The sequence below is a fragment of the Ovis canadensis genome, chromosome 19 (assembly GCF_042477335.2).
Source record: "Ovis canadensis isolate MfBH-ARS-UI-01 breed Bighorn chromosome 19, ARS-UI_OviCan_v2, whole genome shotgun sequence".
Classification (NCBI taxonomy): domain Eukaryota; kingdom Metazoa; phylum Chordata; class Mammalia; order Artiodactyla; family Bovidae; genus Ovis; species Ovis canadensis.
In genome coordinates this window covers 14940493-14964766 of record NC_091263.1, presented here as the reverse complement: position 1 = coordinate 14964766, position 24274 = coordinate 14940493, and the positions used below count along the sequence as shown (strand labels likewise).

General features: G+C 50.5%; 2 protein-coding genes and 1 long non-coding RNA gene across 18 annotated transcripts; 1 reads left to right on the top strand and 2 right to left on the bottom strand.

Annotated features, from left to right (window-relative positions):
* Positions 1-2161: 2161 nt before the first annotated feature.
* Positions 2162-2520, bottom strand: LOC138424396 (uncharacterized). The gene is made up of 2 exons (XR_011250779.1): positions 2462-2520; positions 2162-2336 (listed from the first exon to the last, which is right to left on the bottom strand). It is a non-coding gene; the product is annotated as an uncharacterized lncRNA (long non-coding RNA).
* A 2615-nt stretch (positions 2521-5135) lies between these two features.
* Positions 5136-23252, bottom strand: DBNL (drebrin like). Of its 16 annotated transcripts, none has more exons than XM_069561149.1 (14): positions 21961-23252; positions 17901-17956; positions 15993-16105; positions 15334-15408; positions 14246-14392; positions 13356-13433; positions 12866-13017; positions 12695-12743; positions 12198-12291; positions 11507-11602; positions 11292-11404; positions 10946-11042; positions 10333-10468; positions 5136-7746 (listed from the first exon to the last, which is right to left on the bottom strand). In XM_069561149.1, exons 1-14 carry the CDS (start codon positions 22041-22043, stop codon positions 7566-7568), a joined length of 1470 nt encoding a protein of 489 aa, XP_069417250.1. In that variant the 5' UTR covers positions 22044-23252; the 3' UTR covers positions 5136-7565. The 16 variants fall into 16 exon arrangements, with proteins under 16 accessions (XP_069417250.1, XP_069417252.1, XP_069417251.1 ...); XM_069561151.1 differs by having other exon boundaries at positions 12198-12273; XM_069561150.1 differs by having other exon boundaries at positions 12695-12740.
* On the top strand, positions 5801-8560 carry PGAM2 (phosphoglycerate mutase 2). The gene is made up of 3 exons (XM_069561166.1): positions 5801-6721; positions 6840-7020; positions 8359-8560. Exons 1-3 carry the CDS (start codon positions 6308-6310, stop codon positions 8523-8525), a joined length of 762 nt encoding a protein of 253 aa, XP_069417267.1. The 5' UTR covers positions 5801-6307; the 3' UTR covers positions 8526-8560.
* Positions 23253-24274: the final 1022 nt, after the last annotated feature.

Sequence of the window (24274 nt, the reverse complement as noted above, 5' to 3'; positions counted from 1 at the left end):
GAAATAGATGGGGAAACAGTGGAAACAGTGTCAGACTTTATTTTGTGGGGGGCTCCAAAATCACTGGTGACTGCAGCCATGCAATTAAAAGACGCTTACTCCTTGGAAGAAAAGTTATGACCAAACTAGATAGCATTTTAAAAAGCAGAGATATTACTTTGCCAACAAATGTCCGTCTAGTCAAGGCTATGGTTTTTCCTGTGGTCATGTATGGATGTGAGAGTTGGACTGTGAAGAAGGCTGAGTGTCGAAGAATTGATGCTTTTGCACTGTGGTGTTGGAGAAGACTCTTGAGAGTCCCTTGGACTGCGAGATCCAACTAGTCCTTTCTGAAGGAGATCAGCCCTAGATGTTCTTTGGAAGGAATGATGCTAAAGCTGAAACTTCAGTACTTTGGCCACCTCATGCGAAGAGTTGACTCATTGGAAAAGACTTTGATGCTGGGAGGCATTGGGGGCAGGAGAAGAAGGGGATGACAGATGATGAGATGGCTGGATGGCATCACCAACTCGATGGACCTGAGTTTGTGAACTCTGGGAGTTGGTGATGGACAGGGAGTCCTGGCGTGCTGCGATTCATGGGGTCGCAAAGAGCTGGATACGACTGAGCGACTGAACTGAACTGAACTGATCACTTATATGTGGAATGACTTCCCTGTTGGCTCAGACAGTAAAGCATCTGCCTACAATGTGGGAGACCTGGGTTCGATCCCTGGGTCGGGAAGATCCCCTGGAGAAGGCAATGCATCCCACTCGTACTCTTGCCTGGAAAATCCCACGGACAGAGGAGCCTGGCAGGCTACAGTCCAGGAAGTCTCAACGAGTCGGACACGACTGAGAGACTTCACTTTCCATATGTGGAATGGACCTATCTGCAAAACAGAGACAGACTCAGAGAAACAGAGAACAGACTGTGGTCGGCAAGGTGGGGGAGGGAGACAGAGGGGCCGAGAGCTGGGAGTTGGCAGATGCAGACTATGACATTTGCACCATATGAACAAAAGGGTCTTAATGTACAGGGAGCTATGGCCAATATCCTGTGGTAAACCATGATGATAGAGAATATTTTAGAAGAATGTATATATGTGTATAACTGAGTTATTTTGCTGCACAGCAGAAATTGGCAGAACATTGTAAGTCATCTATACTATAACAAAACTAAAATAGATAAAAATAACGACCTACTGTTTTCACAGAATACTCTACACAACACTCTATAATGGCCTATCTGGGAAAAGAATATAAAGAAGAGTGGATATACATACATATATATATATATATATATATATATATATATATATATATGTATGTATGTATATATATATATAGCTGATTTACTTTGCTCTCTCTCTGTATATATATAAACACACATATATATAAAGAGATGTAGAGGTTATTGTATAAAGATAAAAGGGTCAATCCAACAAGGGTAGTTTTAAATATTTACTCAGCTATTAAAAAGTATGCATTTGAATCAGTTCTTATGAGGTAGATGAAAGTGGAGCCTATTATACAGAGCGAAGTCAGAAAGAAACTCACCAATACAGTATATTAACACATATACATGGAATTTAAAAAGATGGTAATGATAACCCTATATGCGAGATAGCAAAAGAGACACAGATGTAAAGAACAGACTGTTGGACTTTGTGGGAGAAGGCAAGGGTGGGATGATTTCAGAGAATAGCATTGAAACATGTATATTAACGTATGTGAAATAGATCACCAGTCCAGGTTTGATGCATGAGGCAGGGTGCTCAGGGCTGGTGCACTGGGATGACCCTGAGGGATGGGATGGGGAAGGAGGTGGAAGGGGGTTCAGGATGGGGAACACATGTACACCCATGGCTCATTCATGTCAATGTATGGCAAAACCCACCACAATACTGTAAAGGAATTAGCCTCTAATTTAAATTTTTTTTAAAAGGTGAATACCCCCCAAAGTATTTTGCACCTGCATTAGGGAAAGCAAATATATATATATATATATATATTATATATGTATATTATTATATATTTGTATAATTTACATTTTTATTAAATATATTTATGTTTATATTAACAGACATTAAGAGAAAATAGAAATATACAGTAATAAGTGGGGACTTTAGTATCCCACTTTCAAAAACGGATAGATCATATGGACAGAAAATAAGGAAAAATTAGACTTAAAGCTATGTATTACACCAAATGGACTTAAAAGACATATACAGAACATTTCATCTATCAACAGAATACACATTCCTCTCAAACACACATGGAATATGCTCCAAGATAGGTTATATCCACAGAGCAAGTTCTTAATTTTCTTAATAAATTTCTTCTGCCAGAAGAAACCTGGAAAATTTACAAATATGTGGAGATGACATAATATACTTCTGAATAATCAATGAATCAAAAAAGAAGTCAAAAAAGAAAGCAAAATATATTTTGAAACAAATGAAAATGGAAATACACCATACCAAAGCATATGGAATGCAGCAAAAGCAATTCGAAGAGGGAAGTTCATAGCAATATACACCTACATTAAGAAAAAGAAAGAACTTAAATAAGCAATCTAACCTTACACCTCAAGGAACTAGAAAAGTCCAAAGTTAGTAGAAGGACAGAAGTAACAAAAGCAAAGCAGAAATGAATGACCAGATAACAGTAAATATCAATGAAACAAAGAGCTAGTTCTTCAAAAAAAGAAACGAAGCAGACAAAACTTTAGCTACTAATCAATGAGAGGAATCAAACAAAATTATAAATGAAAGAGGAAGATGATACATTATAACTGAGAACACATAAAGGATAGTAAGAAACTACTATGAACAATTACATACCAACAAATTCAACAATCTAGAAGAAATCTAGAACTGTCAGAACTAATAAACTCAATGAAGTTTTGAAATATAAAATGTACAAGTATCAGTTATGTTTCTATACACTAAAAAATGGCAGAAAAAGAAATTAAGAAAACAATCCTATTTACAATTGTATCAAAAAGAATAAAACAACTAAAAATAAATTTAACCAAGGTGGTGCAAGATCTATACACTGAAACCTAAGACACTGATGAAAAATTTGAAGATGATACAAATAAGTGTAAAACTATTTATGCTTATAGACTGGAAGAATTATTGTTGTTAAAATGTCCATGCTAGAGAAAACAATTTATAGGTTTAATGTAGTCCCTATCAAAATTCCAGTGGCATTTTTCTCAAAACAGAAAACAAACAAACAAAAAAAAAGCTAAAACTTTGTATGGAACCTCAAAAGACCATGAATAGTTAAGGGAATTTTGAAAAACAGGAACAAAGCTGCAGATACACAGCTCTTTGTAACTATATTACAAAGCTACAGTGATAAAAAAAAGTATGATATTGGCATAAAACACACACATAGGCCAACAGACAGAATAGAGAACTTAGAAATAAACCCACCCATGAGTGGTCAACTAATTCACAACAAAAGAACCAAGAATATAAAACAGGGAAAGGACATGCAATAAATGGTTTGGGAAAAACTAGACTGTCACATGCAAAATTGTCCTAGCTATTTTAGATATTGAGAATCTGTTTAAATTCTAAGGAGAACACTTATCATTTTGGCAGATAATCAGGTCACCAGTGGGTCAGTCTAGGTTGAAGCCCACAAGTGCAGGGAGCCCAAGAATTCACTTGCAATTGTACTGAATCTCTCACCAAATCTGTCTCTTCTCCATGCTTACCCAGATACCTGACAGTTCCCTGGTCCCTGCTTTTCAAGGGCACTGGCCAGAAATTTGGGGTCTTATTCCCCCTCCATCCCCTAGCTTGCTGCACAGCTCCTGCAGCTGCATCCAGTCCTCAGCTGCAGGAGGGCAGAGAGAGAAAGCAGTAGGTAGTTGCCATGCACTCTTGTAGCCTGACCTCCTCTGGCTAGAGGGTAGCTCTTCTCTTGGTTTAGACACCGAGACAGTGCCACCTCCACATTACTGCCCAGGAACTGTGGTGGTAAGAAGGGGAGAAAAGGAAGGGACTTGTAGGAACTTTATTTCTATTCCTTGGACCAGAGATATTCTCTGGAGCCCTTTCTGTCCACATTGGGCACACTTCTAGGTTTCAAGTTGGGAAATTCTGGAAGAAAAAACATGCAACCTTGAATCTGACCTGCTTCATCTGCCTGATTCTTTTCAGTTCTGTGAGATCTGCATTCTGCCTCTGTCTAGGATTCACAGCTGTGGTCATGGGGAGACCAGTGGAGGGTGCTCACTCCATCCTCCCAGGACAGTCCCATTAAAGAGCAGTCCTCCTGCCCCCTTGCTTGCTTCTCCATGGACCTCTTAACTGTCCACCATGGTACACACATCACATGTTGTTATCCATGTCCCATCACTGGGATGGAGACCCGCCCCCCCCCACCCCACCCCGGCAGGCAGAGCCTTGCTTGCCCAGTGCTTGAACAGCCCTGGCACACCAGACATGCCCAGCAAATACTTTTTGAATGAATGAGACAGGTTGAAGTGTGCCACGACTGAAAAGCTGTGTGTCTTCTCAATCTTAAAACTTCCTTTGAGGTCCCCTGTTGTCTCAACAGCCCTCAGACAGACAGAAAGGCATGTCCCATCTCTTCCTTTGATTGGCAGTAAGCCCACTGGCTCCCCAGTCTAGCACCTCCTCACCAGGCAATCTGCACCCAACCCAGGCTAAGCAGCCTCATTCACACCTAACCCAAAGTCACCACCTCTACCAGGGCTGTTGGCTTCCAATCCTGCCTCTACAGCTGCAACTGACTTTACAGTCATGCTTCAGACTCTCCAGTGATTCTCACTCATTAGGACACATGACCCAGGCCCTCCATGCCTCTTTACCACACATTTGTTTGCTGTTCTATAAAGATTGATTCTTTGCTGGTGCAGCTGCAACTTGGCATCTTAACCCTGCCCCTCTGCTTGGTTTCTTCACTGCCAAGACCCCGCCCCTCTGCTTGGTTTCTTCACTGCCAAGACTCCAGTGGCCCTTGTCCCCCCAAAACTGAATGTAGAAGTCCTGGGCCTGTACCCAACTCTACTGCCCCCAAGTGTCAACCTCAGCTGACCTCTGCACGCTTCTAAGTTGAGCACAGACCTAACATGCAGTACCTCTGATTCTGGGACCCCTTATGAGTCCTGGCTTTCTTTTTCTTTTTAAAGGTACTTTCAACTGAGAATAATAAGCCTGTCTTACATGAAGGCAAGTAGGGTGGGAGAGTGTGGCAGATGTGGGTAAGAACTTGACAAAAGGATGTGAGAGCTGAAAACCTTCTGCCCCTCTCTGGCCCAAGCAGCCAGACCCACAGCTCTCATTTGTCCTGAAAACCCACCTCAGCCCTTGCCCCACACTGCTGCCACTTCCATAGGGCCAGACCTCTCCCTTCAGGGCTGCAGCCCTCACCCAGCCCCTCTTTCTGTTCACAGCACCCTTTCCTTCTCCCCTGTCCTTTGACGGGATTAGTGGAGATATCAGAGTCCCTCCCAGCCCGGCTGTCAGCCAGAGGCTTCCATACGACCCATCCTGTGAGTAGGCAAGGCACAGAGTCTGCCAGGGCAAGAGGGACCTGAGGAGGGCGGTCAGGAATGCCACAAAAGGTCCCCTGCCAATATACAGACCCCATTCATAGGTTAACAGAGCAGAGCCAAGGGGGAGCCTTGTGGCAGCTCACATGTGTGCATGTATGTGAGCACACATGCCACAGAGATGTGAGTGCAAGGCACACATGTACATGCAGTATATGCATGCACACACACACGTGCTCACAGGCACGCACGTGTGGATGGGCAAAGACTTGTGCATACTCACACCCTTTGGTTCCTTTGACAGCATACTAGTATCCTTACTGAAATGCAGACTTGTGCCCCAATTGTGTTGAGTGATTCGAAGAAAGCAGTTAGGATTTTACGTGCCTCTGCCTAGGAGTGACACGTTCCCGAGAGCAGAGAGCAAACAGGTTGACAAGGCTGGGAGCCCCAAACTCTGGGGGTCTTTCCCCAGAGTCCCTCTGTTTCTGCTAGCCCTCATATTTCAGGTTTGTCAGAGGCCCTGGCTTCTGTTCTTCACACCCAGCCATGCTCAGCAGCCCCACCCAGCCTGGGCTGTGGGCAGTGGGGACTGGTGAGGCTATTTTAAGTCCAGCTCTTGGCTTGCCTTACACCTAACTGCTACTGGCCACCTGCCGCCGCCTGTCAGGCCTGGAATGCTGATTGGCAGTTGGGTGGGGCGGGGGCTGGGGGCAGACTGTTATAAAGCTGGGGCACCCTGGAGTCACCTGCCCCTGTCTACAGGCCCCCAGTCCCCACCTCTACCACTATGTCTACCCACCGCCTTGTGATGGTTCGGCACGGTGAGAGCACCTGGAACCAGGAGAACCGCTTCTGTGGTTGGTTCGATGCAGAGCTGAGCGAGAAGGGGACTGAGGAGGCCAAGAGGGGGGCCCAGGCCATCAAGGACGCAAAGATGGAATTTGACATCTGCTACACATCGGTGCTGAAGCGGGCCATACGCACCCTCTGGACCATCCTGGATGGGACGGACCAGATGTGGCTGCCCGTGGTGCGTACCTGGCGCCTCAACGAGCGGCACTATGGGGGTCTCACTGGCCTCAACAAGGCAGAGACGGCTGCTAAACACGGGGAGGAGCAGGTGAAGATCTGGAGGCGCTCCTTTGACATCCCACCACCCCCCATGGATGAGAAGCACCCCTACTACAAGTCCATCAGCAAGGTGAGGTGCTGGGATGTGGGAGGGCAAAGGGAAGGCCTGGGGACCAGGGCTTCAGGGATGGAAGCCGGGTTGAGGTGGGGGTGCCCACTTGGGGAGTGAACAACATGGATGCCCCCAGGAGCGTCGGTATGCAGGCCTGAAAGCTGGGGAACTGCCCACGTGTGAGAGCCTCAAGGACACCATTGCACGGGCCCTGCCCTTCTGGAATGATGAGATCGTCCCTCAGATCAAGGCTGGCAAGAGAGTGCTCATTGCAGCCCACGGCAACAGCCTACGGGGAATCGTCAAGCATCTGGAAGGTGAGGCCCATCCTCACATGCGGAATGGGCAGAGGCGGGTGGGATGAACCAATCAGCCCCCAACTGCTCTTTTCATAGAAGGGACAGTCGCTTCATTGAGGCAGCTTTGTAGACATCAGCATCAGGGTAGGGTTTTTTAATTGTGAACTCCAGTTCACAGCCAGGAGGGTTGAGAAACCTTCTCTGTTAAAAAAAAAAAAAAATTCTCTGTGTACTGGGACACCATGTAACATGAATCTCCTTCTGAAGATTCTGGGTGAAAATGTCTGCCCCCAGACTCAGGGCCCAGGCCCTGTACAGGGGTACACTGCTGGCCTGGGTTCCTGAACTCCAGCCCTAGATGAGAAGGGGGTAAGGCCCAGGGGCTGGCATCCTGCTGGACACCGACTCCTGAAAAGACAGGGCCATCTGGTTCTAAATCCGTTTGCTCAGTGAACTTGGTCAAGTCATATTACTGGTAACCAAGGGCAAGGTCCTGCCCACACCCACTCCAAGCAAAAGATTAGTCAAAAGAAGGGAACAGGGTGTGGAGAACACTAGAGACCTTAGGTTTGTAACTTGGCTTTCATTAAAAGAGAACACCACCTTCCAGCATGACAGGCCCCTTCATGGACACCCCAACTGCCTTTCTGATGCTGAGTCCACACAGGTGCCTCACATTTGGTGTTGAGCCTAGCGGATGGAAAGACCACCTGCCTTCCCTCCTGGGACTTCCTGCAGCCTGGTCTAGGAGAAATGAATGCAGAGGCAAAGCTGATTGGGGTCTTGCACTGACCAGAGCTTAACAGAGTGGGGTGACAGGAATACTAAAGGTCGAGCTGCTATTCCAGGCCATGGACTGGAGGCCAGCAGGCTTGGGTTTCCTCGGAAATCTCTCCTTTACACCTGGCAGGACCTCCCATCTGCCGTAGCCATAAGCAGCCCTTTTCGCTGTCCCTCCCCCTTCTCAGCACACCGGTGCTCCTTTGCTTAGAATGTCCAGAAACTGTAACTCTCTAGAAACCAAATGGTTAATGTTTTCCCTGATCCCAAACATCCAGAGTCTGGCCAGAGTTCACGCTGGGCCAAGGGGGCTGATGGCATTGCCCCAGATCAAGACGGCTTGGGGTGGAGTGAGGTCCCTGGTTCGCCACAGCTATTTCTGTAGGCTGCTGTCTCAGTGCTGCCTTGACCTTCTCCAGGCATACTCCTGTGGCCTTGCTGTCAGGGGTGGGAGGATTGCTGCCTGGCTGACAGCACTGTGGCCCATAAAGGTCACCAAACCTGCTAAATGCATGAGCAGGTGGCTAGCTGGTTGACAGGCTGGGAGGGGCTAAGGACCCTATTCCTCTGGTCTAGGGATGTCAGACCAGGCCATCATGGAGCTGAACCTGCCCACGGGGATCCCCATTGTGTACGAGCTGGACCAGGCGCTGAAGCCCACCAAGCCCATGCGCTTCCTGGGGGACGAGGAGACTGTGCGCAAGGCCATGGAAGCTGTGGCTGCCCAGGGAAAGGCTAAGTGAAGGGCGGGTGCTGGCAATAAAGGTACCTCCTTCAACAGCGTCGAGTTCAGCATGGCCCCAGACGTCCGGCAGGTGGCTTGGCTGAAGCCCACCCCCTACCTCAGCACTCATTCAGGGCTAGTTCCACAGGTCTGCAGCCTGGGATGCCACAAGCACAGCCCCAGGCCCGTGCTGCCTGCCCAACCCATCCCCATCGGTGGTGGCCAAGAGACTCCCTATCCCTGGCTATCAAGTGGCTCCTGACAACTCACCATGTAATCCCTGAAGCTGGAGAGCCACTTGGTAGCCTTGCTCTAAATTAAGAGTGCCCGAGGTCACCTAAGGGGTATTCAAATGATGCAGCCCGCCCCGTGGTGAGCCAGCACTGCAGCCGGGACACCACTTTCTTCTCACTGGTTGTCCTCTACTGTCTTTGCAGCCCCAGGGTGGGAAGGGCAAGATGGTACCCTGGGCCCTACCCTATGAGTGTCCCCTTGTCCAGGTAAGCCCACAGGTGGCGTTAAAGCTGGCAATACATGATTCATGGAGCTCCCATGGCTGGGTTGAGCCTTGGAGTTTGTCTTGGGAAATCGGGACATGGTGGGACCTGCCTGCAGCTCAGCCTAAGTAGACAGAAGTGCCATCTGCAGCCAGGCAGGTGAGGAGCACTGGGATTGGCCACCAGCCCCATTATGTGGGGCTGGCAAGCCTCCTCAGCACATCCTTTGCCCCACGCTGCTTCTGTCCGGCACTAGCAAGAGGAGCTGCAATTCCCCAGACACGGTGGTGCAGGTGCCTCGCTCCATGCACACAGGGACATGGGCTGTCCTGGGTGAGGGGAAGTTCCCTATGGCAGGGATCAGAGTGGTCCTCGGCCCCTCCCAGAGAACTGAAATGCAAGAGGCTGACTTCAGTCACATGTAGATCTTTATGCCTCTTCCAGGTGGCTAATGGTCGGTCAGAGGTCACAGGGTGTACACATGAGGGCTACAATAGGTTGGATCAGAGCTAGCGCCTGTGTGGGGCAGGTGTGACTCCAAGAGCAGATGTGGGTGGGCTGGGGCAGAAATAAGCAAAGACAGCAGGAACAGGCCACCATGGTTACTTTTCCTGAACCTCTCAGGCACACTGGCGCCAGGAGACAAGACTGAGCCACATGGAAGGAAATGCAGTGTCTCTTGATCTTTTCATCTCCTTCTTCACATAGTCAGATGGGGGCTTGGTTGTCCAGTCTCCACTGCCCACAGCCCAGGCAGAGGGACAAAGAAATGGGGAGGACAGAGTAGGATCCAGAAAGACTGGTCAAAATTGTCATGACCCACTCTGACTTTGGTCATAAACTAAGTTCACTGTTCCCAATGATCACTGCCATTCTAGTTATAGACATCATCCCTTGGAGCCAAGAGGAATAGGAAAAAAAGGCAAATCCAAGAGGCCTCAAGGTGCCCCTGCTCAGAGCGCCGCCCCCCCCCCCCCCCCCGCCACCTGGCAGTGCCATACTCTGGGGCAGAGGTTACTGAGGACTGGCTCTGGGCAGGCCCTGGCTCAGTGTCTTCTGTGGAGGGTTAAGGGCCAGGCTGGTTGGGTTGAGTTTGGAAAGTTCTGGTAGCACGTTTGGAGATCACCAGGTTATTGCTGCATTTGGGGTAAGAGGCCAAGCCACCCAAGCCAGAGAGAGCCAGAGGGCTTGTCCTCATCAGTAGACACCATTCCTGGAAAAGTGCCATACACAACCCTCACCCGACCTCTTCCAGCAAGAAGGAAATCACACCTGGGCGGGGAAGGGAAGGACAGCCCTTGGCGTCAGCCAGCAGTCGAGGGTCCTTACTCAATGAGCTCCACATAGTTGGCAGGAAACATGCCAAAGTGGCCATCTGGCCCATAGCCACGCCACCAGCCTTCGTCAATCACCTCAATGCCGGTGATGAGGTTCTCAGGGTCAAAGGAGATCTCGGTCTCGTCGGCTGCAAAGAAGGGGAGCCCAGATGCTGTGCTGAGAGCTTGGGGGCCCTGGCTACCAGCCTGTCCTGATGCTGCCCCTGCGGCCAGTCCCCAAGGACACACCTTCCCCCACGGTCTGGCTCGGGGCCACCGTCCCAGTGAAAGGCTAGAGTACAGCACTTCCACACGCCAGCCTGCTTCCCGAAGCCTCCACCCAGGGCCAGTGGGAGGGGTACCAGCGTCCAGGCCTGACCCACTCCTCTGGTCATACTTCTCGCTCCAGAACAAGGTGGGCAACCGGGATTCGTACCAGTGGACAGCAAGCTGCTGCTCAGAGCATGTGGGGAGGCCTGAGTTGTGCAGGACACCCACCCATTCTTCCTTCTCACCCTCCTGTTTTTATTTCCGACACCTCCTAGGGCTATTTCCTTGAGGGGACCCCCAAATCCTGCCTCCTGATCTTGAGCCCTGTGGTCTGAGGTGGTTGGACAGCACATTACCTGCCTGGTAGTCATACAGGGCCCGGGCACAGAGCCCTTTCCCACTCAGCCCAGGGTAGTGGTCAATGGGCTCAGAGCTGGCATCTTGCTGCTGCACCTGCCCATGGACGGGAAAGAAGAAGCGAAGTCTGAGGTCTTGATTACCCCAGATTCAACCCTGCTTGTGACCAGGGCTCACCGCAGACTTGTGGGGAGGGCACGTGGGACAGGGCCTCCTCCAGAACTAAGCAAGATAATTCACAGGTAATGAGTCATGGAAGTTAGGTGTCCCATGATGGGAGAGCCAAGGAGTGCATTTCTGGGTATGTGGCCCCTGCACAGATCTGCCCTGCTGCAGAGAACCCACCATTGGAGGCTCCTCATAGAAAGTCTCCTGCTCTGGGGGCTCCTCATACACAGCCTCTTCTTCCACCTGCACCGAACATGGAGGGATGCTGGGCACCGGCTCCTCGCGGAGATCTGTGTGAGGGGACACAGCTCACTCTGACCCAGGGGAGGGGAGGGGACAGCCCACGTCTCCCTTCCACCCTCAGCTCCCCATGGGGCAGCCAACAGCCTTGCCTGCCCTGGGCCTTGAGGTGGCATGAGCTGATTCTCTGCTGATGGGGGTATCTGGTTGAGTGAGTTGCTTCTGCAGGAAGGGGCTCCTCAGCTTGCCTACAAACCAATGGTAAACATGTAAGACACGACACAGCTGGAAAGGAGGAAGAAGCAAGTACTCACTGCCTTTTCTGTGCGCTGTATTGCTCAGAGGGGGCACCTGTTCTGAGACAGTGAGCATCACACAGGGAGTGAATGGGGACCTGCACAGCTATAGGGATACTACCAAGCATGCACACATCGTATATGTGTATCATGGGCCTTGTGCAGTGTTTGAGAGCTGGCCAGCAGTGTAGTCTGATACAGCCTTTGAGGGCCAGAGAGATGACTGATCCAGGCCCCTGAGGCCCAGGTAACAGCCCAGCACGGGAGGTGTGCCACGTGTACAGGGCCAGGACTGGTAAGTATTCTTTCCAGAGCCATGCATGGCCCCTCCTGTCCCACCAAGTCTCTGGAGGAAGAGGTTAAGAGCAGGAAGGTGGCACTTGGGTCCCCGGCTCGCATCCCAAAAGCTAGCCACACGAGCACAGGCTCTCCTTACTCACTCCTTTCATGTTCTGTACATCTGTCACTAATTCAGGCTGGCCTGTACTGGGACCCCAGACCCCTTCAGCCATCCCCTGCTTCTCAGCTGGACCAAGGGAAGTCTCACCTGGCTGGGGGCTGGAGATGGATGTGGTAGACATGGCCCTCTCCTTCTGCTTGAAAATCTCCCGCGGGTGTGCTGGCTGTGGACAAACAAGCTCCTAGAGGAGTGCACATGGACCCAGTAGTGAATGGGGCCCAGGAGTCCATCAGCCTGCCTGGCTCCCTGCAGCTGTGCAGAGGGGTCAGGAAGCAACACCCCAAAATTGAGGAGCTCACAGGTCTTTTCCAGGACCACAGGAGACCCACATCGGGCCAAACTTCTGCCCTCAGCCTCCTCTCCAGTGCCAGCTCTGAGACACCACATGTCCTATGTTCAAATCTGCCCAGGCCCCTGCAGGACCCTTGGAGGAAGCCCCTCCCTTGGGCCCGTACGGCAAGATGCGTGCATCTGGAGGAATCCATATGCCTATCATCGCTCCCAGGAGGCAGCCTGCACACCTGTCCTGGATAAGCGTCCACGTGTTACTTTGTTCTCTCAAGGTGGGAGCACCCAAGACTCACCTGCTCCTCTCTGTTCCTTGAAACCACCTCATGCTGTTCATACTTCCTGCTGGGAGGGGCAGAGGGAAGAGCTGCAGCTTGGCCTCAGCACACTCCTTACCTGCTTCTGGGGGACACACCTAGGGAGAAGGAGAGACAGCCCCTCCCGGTACGTGCCAGCCCCCACCTCACCTCTGGAGGCCAGCCTCGCCTCCCTGCTCCTGATAGCGCTGCTCCCGGAGGGCAGCCTCACGCAGCTCCCGCTCCCGGCGCTCCTGCTCCAGCTGCTGCCGCTCCTCCTCCGCGCGCCTCTTCTCTTCTAGCCTGCGGTTCTCCTCCTCCTTCTGCAGGGAGAGTCGCACCCACCTGTCCCACTCAGCCTCTGCACTGCCAGCAACATGGACCTGCCCTCTCACCCCTGTCGTATTCAGGCAGGCTGCACAGGCTGTGGTCAAACGTGGGCTCTAAAGCGACACCCACTAGCTATGTTACTTAACACCTCTAACCCTTAGTTCAACCATTTGCAAATGGGTGCTAAAAGGGTTATTTATTCAAATCCCTTATTGAACAAATATCAGTGAACTTATCATAAGAAAACCTGAGATGTAGCAGCTCATGTTTGGTGCACAGACAATGCTTCATAAATCCCAGCTCTCATCATTTTCCCCTGGGCAGCACTTACCTCTGCTTTGGCCCAGAAGCTGTCTTTGCCAACCCTTTTGATCTCCGACACAGCATTGGTCTTCTGGTACACTGAGCCCTGAGAGGGACAGAGAATTCTCTACAGGGCCACTGACAGGAGCACAGAACGGCTAAGAACTGCTGCGACGGCCGTGGCAGAAGCAGTGGCGCTCGGTCCAGGGCCTCTTAAGGAGGCCTGAAACAAAAACAGCCTGAAAGGCCCTGGAACCTGCAAGTGGGTATGCTCAGCCCCAGAGAAAACTGAAGTTGTCTCTGGTTACACCAGACCCTTGTGCACAGAAGCCAAGGCAGGGAAGGCCCCTGGGCCTGCCTGAGAATCCTGGAAGCTGAGCTGTGCTGAGGCAAACTCTGGATAGAGGTCCCCTCAGACAGCTAACTGCAATGCAGTGCCCACAGAATACCCAAGAACCTCAGCTGTGTGTTGGGAGACTCAGCTCCACACCAAGCACCAGGCCATAAGCCCAGAGGTGTCTGGCCACAACTCAAGAGAGGCTTGTCCTGTACACCAGCAGGAGTTTCTCCAAAGCAACCACTGTCCAGGGCCACACAGGATACTCTGGTGCCATGGCCTGGAGGGTGGATGGAATTTCTCTGCAGAGAACCCCTGACCACACAGATGCAGCATAAGAGGCTCCAACACCACCGCACAGGGTGAAAGGCCATTCCTCTTGCACACTGGTGCCTGCCTCAAGGAGGCAATTCCTGCTCCTGTCAGGCACATAGGCACCTCAATCAGGCTCCAGGACCAAAAGCCAGACAGGTAGCAGCCCAGTCCCTTTGGGAATAAAGCAGTGAATGTGGGTCCAATCAGTCTGAAGTTAGGGATTGCACACTCCTGTCCGGGTGCCCTCAGGCCCACACAGCACTCACCACTGGGGCCTGGGGGCCCGTGTCCTGGAAGCGGCTACTCTCCTTGTGGAATGTGTAGTTAGCACCTGAGGCCCTGGCCACCTTTTGCATGATGCACTCGGGCTCCACATCCTCCTCGGCCCTGGCATTGATGGTCACATGGGCCCCCTGCAGCAGGAGCAGGACTTGATGAAAAAAAGGCATCGCGGCCCCCGGAGAGGACAGGCTTCACACCTCAGTCTGCACAGCACAGTGGCTGCATGGGGCTCAGGGTCAGGAGGCCTGCTCTCACCAAGGCCTCAGGAAAGCCAGCTGAGGGAAACCTACTGTTCTTGTCCCAGCTTTCGTGGAAGGTCCATGCCCTCCACAGTGTGGCCTGTTCAGCGGTGCTACATGACAGCCCTGGCATTAAAGAGCTTCTTTCTAGTGAATGAAAACTAACCTTAAAAGGCACCTGGAAACAAGCACATTTTCTGCAAACAGCAAGTTACTATTTCTCCATGAGAAATGAGAACTATGACCTTACTGGTACTAAATACCAATTAGCTTGGGACCCTCTCTTTTACCTCCTAGATGGAGAAACTGAGGTTCATCTGAAGAAATGTTGGCAGAACCAGAAAACAAAGTCCTGCATCTCCTTGCCAGTAACCAAAGAAATGCAAAGAGTAAGCTAACAAGTAACAACAAATACTTTTTGATCACAACGCTTTTGAAATGAAACAAAGTTCCATTATATGATGACTAAAGTAAATATATGCAGAAATGGACTGGAAAAAAGCAGCATTAAAGGGAAAATGCACATTGAGGTTATGGACATAAGCAACTGTCCTCCTCCAGATCCTGAAAGTACTGCTGAAAATTTGTACTCATAAAACAAGCGGAACCCAAGGCTTAGCCCTGCAATAAGACCAGCTCCATCATGGCCTCCTTGTGGTCCTTTGTCCCCAGTGAGACCACCTTGCAGGGGCTCTGGCTACATCCTGGGCAAGAGAGGAGCAGCCTCAGATGTAAGGCACACTTCCAACTCTGGATGTGATTCCTGCTAACTCACACCCTGGAACCTGGGCATCTGGTGAATGTTGGGAGGCCCCGTACGGAGCAGCCCTCACCTTCAAGAAGCTGGCGATTGTGCTGACGTGGTTGGCGCATGCTCCCTTCCGCACGTCATTCACGCCCTCACCGGTCTGCAACACAGCACATTCCTTGGTGTGACCCAGGTCTCCCTGCAAAGTCACTACCCACCCCAGGGACTCAGTAGTTTCCCTGTGTTCCAGGAAAGAGAAAACTGCAACCCTAAAGCAGAAGACAAGGTGAGACCCCAAACCTCTGAGTCAGGGGGAGTCTTAGAGAAGGACGATCCCCTGCTTCCACTGTGGTAAGTTTCCTTAGAATTCCGCAGTCCCCACCCAGGGGAGCCATTTCATTAGAGTCCCTGTCCTATACTCCCAGAGCCCTCCTAGCCCTTATCCAGGCCCTCTGTTCCCTCAGTATGACTATACTGAAAGGGACAAGGACAAGAGTTGCCTGTAATCCATTTTACAGGAGTAATTCTGGGTCAGGACAGTGAAGTCTGCACAAGTAAGGCCCCAGGTGCCCTTTGGGCCACACTGAATGAACCCACTATTCTATTCAAATCACCAGATTCAAGCTGTTGGGAAGTCAAGTTTTCCCCCGCTCCAGTCACAAAAGGCAAAGAAGGAAATAAGAAAAGGGAGTTTTTCTGGATAACATCTAGATGAGAACTTGGAAGCCCTTAAGTTCCACGTACCCAGTTGATGAGGACAAACTTGGGCAGGCCGGAGTTGGGGTCCTTGACCCTGCAGAAGGCGTACATCACCTTCCCACTGTTGAGCTCCTCCACCATCTCCTCCAGGCCCCCCTCTGCAGCAGTCACAAGGAGAGTCAGAGGTTGCCCAGGCATCCCACGCTCACCCTGGCACCTAGTCACCAGGAAAGGAAACTCAAGCTGCTTCTAACCCAGGGTTCTCAGTCCTATCTGAAACAGAATCAGATTCCTAGGCCTACCCCCACCAAGCTGACTTATGAGAACTGGACGGAACCCAGTTCCGTCTCCTGCATTTGTGAAAAGCACCTCAAGTGATTTTTAAGCTACACTAGTCTAAAAATCACTCCTCCTGCAAACCCACAGGTAATTCTGGAAGTAAAAATGTCATTTCTGCTGCAAACCAGGCAGGCACCAGACCTCCAATGGAGGAGCTCTGAAATAGTTTTACCACAGCCTGAACTCCACTAACCGCCCTGGAATAGCAGGGCCTGCTGTGAGTCACCCTGTGAGTCACTTACATGTCTGCTCAGACTCTAGGGCCACCCAGAGGCTCCTGAGCAGATGTTAACTGCCCACAGCCATATAGGGGCTCAGCTCTTAGACTCCCAGAGTAGGGACAAGGGAGTGATGGGAAAATAGGAATGAATGACCCTATGCCACTCTCCCCGACACTTAGGCTGTAAGCCCCAGCATCTACTGGAGTCCTGGATTCTTCTCAGGTACCCCAAACATTCCCAGGTTGTGAGAAGGTGCTGGATCAGGTATTTTATCTACTGGGCTCCACAGAACCTGGGGCAGTCCTGCGGCCCTGCTCTGGGCACCCACAGCAGAGCCTGTGAATATCACTGAGCATGGTGGCGTGAAAACTGAACTCCGCAACTCTCAGTTCCCTATGACATCACAGTGCACCTGATACCACCGTCAGCGGCAGTCCTTCTAGAAAGACGACCACCAAGAAGAACTGCTCATGGAAGAGGTTTTCTACCAACAAGTTACTAGAATCATTCACGCAGCAAGCAGAGAACATGCCAGTGAGCATGCACTGAATAATGAAGCTATGTCACTCAGGTCAGGTGAGCTGGCCTTGAGAATGGAGGAGTCAAGGGTATGAGGTAGGGCATCTACAGTTTATACTCCTCTGCCCAGCACTGGCCAAGAGCCTGTTCTTCCCAAGACTTTCTATCACCCTGTATTTGAATAGCATTCTTCCAGGTCATCCCATCCCAGCTGACCATATACACTGATGTGACCTCTCCCAGGTGAGGGTATGCCCAGCAGATATTCAGTCCATGAGAAAGAGGGCAGAAGGAAGGATGTGTCTGCACCTTCTCTTCCTCCACCAACACCCAGCTCTGTGGGACTGTCATCCTGTCTCGGCTACAGCCCGGGGATAAGGACAGAGCACAGGCCAGGCCTTGGGCTGTCTGCAAGCTAGAGGGCAGGCCTATCGCCCATCTCAGCTCTTCCCAATTATGACACAGAGAACACTGCTGCCTTGCACCTCCAGGCAGAGACAGCCAAGGAGTAGGTATTTTCACTTAGAAACATCTGAAACCCAAAGCAAGCCAGAAGGAGCTGTGGGCGCCGTGGGCTCCACACTGCTGGGGGAAAGCCTCTGTCCTGCCTGGCTGGCTGCAGTCACTCAGATCAGGGGAGCAGGAAATTCCTCAACATTGACACTGATGTGGGGTAGGCTCATCATTAGCCAGGGAAGGTGTCACTGGTCATGTCACATGCAGGGAATACCTCTGCACCCTGAATGTCCTTCCTCCTGCTGTGATGGCATCAATGCCGGCAGAGATACAGCACTGATGTCACAACTCTCCCTGCCACCCCTCCAACTCCTGATGCTCCTGTAGCCCATCTACTTCCTCATTTGACCATACTCACCCCCAGTGCCAGCCACACGGATGTCATTGCTGTTTCCTTCGTAAGTAAAGAGGGCCCTGAAACAAAACACAAACAGGCTCATAACCAGTGCCCCGGTAACCTTGTGCCCTCACTGAACCCACCAAAGCTTCAAGCTGCACCCCAAGAGCTCAGCCTGACAGTAACAAGTGGGCTGACATTAAGACCCACTCTGAGGCAGGATCTCAGTAGGCTGCTGGGGCTCCCAGAGCTGAGCCTTCTCATCTGGAACTGGCCCAACTTACCAGAGCGGCTTGTCGTGAGGACCAAATCTATGGAGATGGGAAGTGTGCGTCTACTTTGCAGAAGAATAGGCTGTGAAATTTTATGGCAACGTTCTACACATTTATGTGTGAAACATTTACCTGGCTACCATGTATGTCAATGGTGGTGATTTACTCATTAAGTCGTATCTATCACGATCCCATGGACTGTAGCTTGCCAGGTTTCTCTGTCCATGGGATTTTCCAGGCAAGAATACTGGAGTGGGGTGCCATTTCCTTCTCCAGGGATATTCTTGACCCAGGAATTGAAACTGGGTCTCCTGTACTGCAGACAGGTTCTCTACTGACTGAGCTATGAGGGAAGCCCACGTATGTCCATATGAACAAGCAAAAGATACTTGCATATTCCTGAAACCAGAGCACACCAAGGAGAAGTAGGAAAGAGAAATATGTGCATTTTTAATAACCAATGCCCTTGTGCATGTTTGCAGTCTTCTGGAAAGTCTGAAAGGTTGGTGGAGCAGGTCTGTCTGGGCTTGAGACTCTTCCAGCAAACGCAGAATTTTATAGGTTGCATCTGGTGTCAGAAACCACAGAGGCCATAACTCAGCATGAAGTCAGTTTCCTCACAAGACAGGCTCCTATGGGCAAGTACTATAACCTAACAGAGCATCACGTCTCCACAGGTGACCCTGGGTCATACCTTTCCTTCTATAAGACTATTCATAAGAACACTGGCTAAGATTTGGGCTTATTAATCTATGCCCTAAAGTGTTGAGAAGTATGGTAAATTGTATTAAATCTGGGCCATGGAAGGTCCTTTGACCAGAACAAAGGTTAGTCAAAGAGAACATTCTAGAAGAGACAGCATCCATGCAGCCCACATAAAGCGCAGCCATCAGCATGAACTCTGTAGAAGCTCAGATCCAGAGAGTGCTGGCAGACCCCAAGGTGAAGGTGATAATCCATGGGACAGTAAGTCAAAGGCAAACCCAGTCTGGTGTGTCATCTCCCCATGCTCCAGAGCACAGGCTGCTAAGGTGTGCCAGACAGAAACTGCAGGGTCAACAGTCTGAGAGGAACCAAATCAAGTTCCACTCAGCTTTCCAAGGGCCTAGAAAACACCACTAGAGCTGCCTAAGCCAAGTCAGAAGAAATTATACCCAGGTCCAAAGATCTGGTAGACATCCAGAATCTGGTGGCCAGAGTCCTGACCAGCCTTCCTCCTGGAGCAAAGAAGCCCATTCCTCTTGAAGGCCACAAACCCCGGCTGCAGAAGGCAGGCACACTGGACAAGCACCAAGAAACAGAGACTGCTGCTCAAGCTTAGCTTTTCCAAGAAGAGATCCAGAAGCTAACAAGAGCCGCACCCCATGCCTACCATCTACCCCTCTGACTTCATTCCCCTTTATTCTAGGCTCCAGCCTAAGCCACCTTCTTGAATGTTCCCAGTTCAGAAGTTCACCCAAAATTCAATCAAACAACCCTTCTTCCAAATCAACATTAAAAAAAAAAAAGATGTGTTAGCTTGTGCAGGCACACAGCACAAGGAGCATGGGGGCACTAAGTACCTTATAATTCAATCACTTTCAAAAATAGTCTGAAAACCTGTTACTTGCTAGTGATGGAATGCAGCTATGAATAATCCTTAATAGGACCTAACCACAGAACTTACTAATGGGAGACAAAACACACACACAAACACATCACACGAACATATTGTCAGATAGTGAAGTGGGTATAGGAAGTTAGCAAACATGCCACAACCCAGGGGAAAAATCTGGTTTCCTCAGGAGAAAGACCCAGTATAGACAGTTGATGTTATGTCTGCTCCCTACCCTACCTCGCTTCAGGGCCTGTTCCAATGCACCCACTCTGAATGTGAAATTTTATGACCCACCAAACTGGAGACCATTTCTTCCTTCTCTGCCATTTTTTCTGCACTCCTCTCAGTATCCCTACACCTGGGACAGAGATGGGGCCCACCTACCCTTTCTGGTGAAGAGAAAAGGTGACAAGAAAATCAATGAGAATGCCTAGTGTGTGTCTGAGGCAGTCAACCAGGGAGATGGGAATATTTGACCAAAGGGACAGGAATCCAGAAAGGCCTCTCCAAAAAGGCAATACTAGAGCTTGAGAAATAAAGTTTGGGGAGCCCCCTTGGATGACGGAGAAAGGCACTCCAGGCAGAGGAAGCAGAAAGAACAAGGGTTGTGAGGAACACCAGCTTGCAAGTTTAACGAAGAGAAAGAAGGCTGCTGCTGCTAAGACACTTCAGTCGTGGCCGACTCTGTGCGACCCCACAGATGGCAGCCCACCAGGCTCCCCTGTCCTGGGATTCTCCAGGCAAGAACACTGGAGTGGGATGCATTTCCTTCTCCAATGCATGAAAGTGAAAAGTGCAAATGAAGTTGCTCAGTTGTGCCCGACTCTTAGCTACCCAATGGACTGCAGCCTACCAGGCTCCTCTGTCCATGGGATTTTCCAGGCAAGAGTACTGGAGTGGGTTGCCATTGCCTTCTCGAAAGAAGGCTAGAGTTGTGGTTAACAGGTAGGGCAGTTAGGAGCCAGGTCATGCAGGGCCTGTCAGCCATGGCAAAGACTCCAGGCTCTATCTATGCAACAGGAAGCCACTGCAGAGTTTCAGCAGGGAAGTGACATGGTCAGATATTTTTTTAGCAGGTCTGTACCTGCAGACCTGACCACACTGACTTAGCGCCAGAAATTCTGCAGACCCAGGAAGCATTCGGAAGCTCTTCCCTAAAATGCCTGGGAGTGAAGGAAAGGATAGGCACTAGTGTTCTCAATATCCCAACAGTACACTGTACAAAAGCCACTGGGCTGGGCACCAGGGAAAGCAGAGATGAGAAAGCAGTAGCACTTGACAAGTGGAGAAAGCCACAGTTGTTCAGCCTCGCCCAGAGAGCCCTTTCCCAGACAAAGGAATAAGGCTCCTCAAAGCTGGTCACCTTACTTCTTTATACTCAGCATATTTCTTAGAACTATAAATGCTCAAAACTGGTCTGTGAATGCAATTTAAGACATATGGAAAGTAACAGAATTACTATGCATACAACAACCCTTGTTGCAGGACAGAACAAGGGTCTATGTGTGGGCTACCCTGGGCTCTGCCAGAGATTTCAGATTCAGACCTTCAGTACTATAAAGGCCCTATTACCGACATTCCAGCAAAGGATGTCACTGGAGGTGGAGGGAAGATGGGACCTTTTTCCAAACACACAACCAGCATCTTCCTTTCATTCATTTCCCCATAGTTCACGCATATGAAGTAGTACTCTTCTTGATGAAAGGAAGGTTCTTAAAATCCCTGGAGAACCAAGGACCTAAACCCCCCCCCCCCCCGATCTCTGTTTGACGCCCCCAAAGCAAGGCTCCCATTCCCAGTCTGGCTGCTAGACCACCCTCGGAGTCCCACTGCTGAACAAAACATTCGGAATGAAGGCAGATGTCGCTTCCGCTTTCTCAAGGAGGGCTGAGAGGGCTTTCTCAAAGTGCCCCATTGTCCACGGAAGTCCCCGAGCAGGAAAGGAGAACCTGGCGAAGCCATCAAGCACAGCAAGGCCCAGGATCCAACGAGGCCCGCGGGCCGAGACCGGTGACTAGCGGAGTGGAAGGGCTGGGGACCTAGCGGGCCCCACTCGGGTTTAAGCTGCACAAGCAGCGGGCACGGGGTGACGGAGGTGGGAACCTAATCTCGCGGGGTGTGGCGCAGGTGCGCGGCAGTCAGCATTCCGCGCGCCGTGGCTCCCCGGCCCCGGCCCGCTCCCGGCCCGCTCCCGGCCCGCCTCGTCGCCCACCAGTCGGTCGAGGACTTCTCGTTGACCACTCTCTCGTAGGCCTCCAGCAGCGCCGGCCCATTGCGGCTCAGGTTCACAGCCATAGCCAACACCTCAGTCTCCGCGACACTATCGCCGCCGCCGCCTCTGCCGCTTCCCTGACCTCCGCGCAAGGCAGCCCAAGGCCCCGCCCGGCGGCCGGAAGCCCCGCCCCGACGGCCGGAAGCGGAAAAGGGGCCGGCGGGACCCAGGGTGAGCGGGCTAGTGCTGGCAGGGCGTTTGTTGGGCTGCGGGCGGGTTGGAAGCCCTTGTGGTGTCGAGGTATGTAGATAGCTGTATGTAGCGATGGAGGGAAGGTGTGGTCTTCTGCGTGTCCCCGTGCTCTGTCCTGCCGAGCCAAGGCACGCTGAGTCTGGCCGAAGGATACTACCCAGCCCCTTATTAGTTACACTCGTGGAGCACTTTCTTACTATTATCACAGTTAAAAGCACTTGTTAGAGGATCCCGTGACGGGCACGGGGGTCCCTTGATCGTCTGTGTGAACTCTGAATAGAAGTTTTATCTAAGAATGAAGCATACGTGAAAATTAATTAGCAGAAGAATAACAATGAACGCTAAAGTGATGGCCACACTGCTACAAAGAAAGAAAGTGAAGTCGCTCAGTCGTGTCCGACTCTTTGCGACCCCATGGACTGTAGCCTACCAGGGCTCCTCCGTCGATGGGATTTTCCAGGCAAGAATACTGGAGGGGGATGCCATTTCTTTCTCCAGGAGATCTTCCTGACCCAGGGATTGAATCCAGGCCTCCCACGTTGTAGGCAGACGCTTCACCATATGAGCCACCGGGGATGTCCACAAACCTACCTCAAAGTGCAGTTGTGTTTCTCAGACCTCACCTGCATTTTCTAGAGAGGTCAAGGATGGGTTAAGGAAGGGAGGATGAGAACCTGCCCAGTGCTGGTCCTGTTACCCAGCCAAACTTGGGTCCACTTGTTTGTTGGTCCCAGTGCAGTAGAGCCAGTCTACTAACATGAGGTTGTGGTGGGAAAAGTGCAGCAGTTACTACTGTAGGCACCAAGCAAGGAGTCCAGACCACCCACTGGCTTTCAGAAGGTTTTTAAGCATAGGGTGAGTGAGGGGGGTTGTGGGGTTCAAGATCAGCTTGTGAACATTCTTCTGATTGGCTGGTGGTGAGGTAATCAATCAGCATCATCAGCCTTCTGGTTCCAAACAGTCTGAGGTCTACCTGCCAATGAGCAGCATGCAGTCAACTTCTTCCACCTGGTAGAGGTTTCAGTATCTATAAAAAAAAAAAAAAAGCTCAAGAATATAGCTCAAAATATTATCTATGGCCCTTAAAAGGAACTAATGATCCTTGACTTTATTTAGTAATGAAACATTATTTCACCTTGTTTGACTTTTCCTTTGTTTCTGCATTGTCTCACTTCTCTGCTTAAATTTATTCTTTGAAACTCAGGGAAGGCCTAGGAGGCTAAAGTTTTTCTACAGACAAGAGGCACACAGAGTACCTGGTGGTGGTGGTGGCGTGTCTGTCCCAGGGAGGCCTCCTAGGGTCCTGCTATTATTTTTCTTATTCTTTCCAGGCCCTAGCTGACTGATGGAAGGAGCGCCCCATGCGTCAATCTGCACCTGACTGTGACTGACCTATCTGGAGGGAAACAGACACATGCCTGGCCTATAGCAGCTCACAGCTTCCTTCTCACCTTAGAGAACTCTCATTTCCCTAAAATTCATATCCACAGTCCCATAGCCCATTAGAATTCCGTGTTTGAAATTCAGTCGTTCAGTTTTCAGAAAATATCAAGTATATCCTCTGTACTATGTAAACCCTACCACAGGATCCTGAGCAGAATCTGGTAGTCAAATATGTTCATTTTTCTGCAGCAGTGTCTGAGAAATCAGTTAAATGGCTTATAGAAAGACTCTAACAGCCTCATGACAGTTCAGGTCAGATTTTGCTGCTAAATCAATTAATAAGGTGTTGGGGTCTGGACTGCACATTTAAAGACTTGTAAGCCTTATTTGGGGAAATACACTGTTCATTTGTTACACCTATTTTCATTTCTCTTCACATCACTGCTTGTCTTACAGGCAGAAACTCTAACATCTCTCTGATGCGCAGAGCAGTTACCTGGTCCCACCCTGGGGAAACCCTGGGTCCTAGCCAAATACTCCCTCCCTTCAGCAACTCCATCTGCAGCCCTCCCTCCCCGAGTTCACCCTGGATCTTTTCTTCTACAGTGTATGGGTCTCATTCCTTCACTTTGACTTCACCAATGTGTTTGCATCGGAAAAACCAAACTCTTGTAAATAG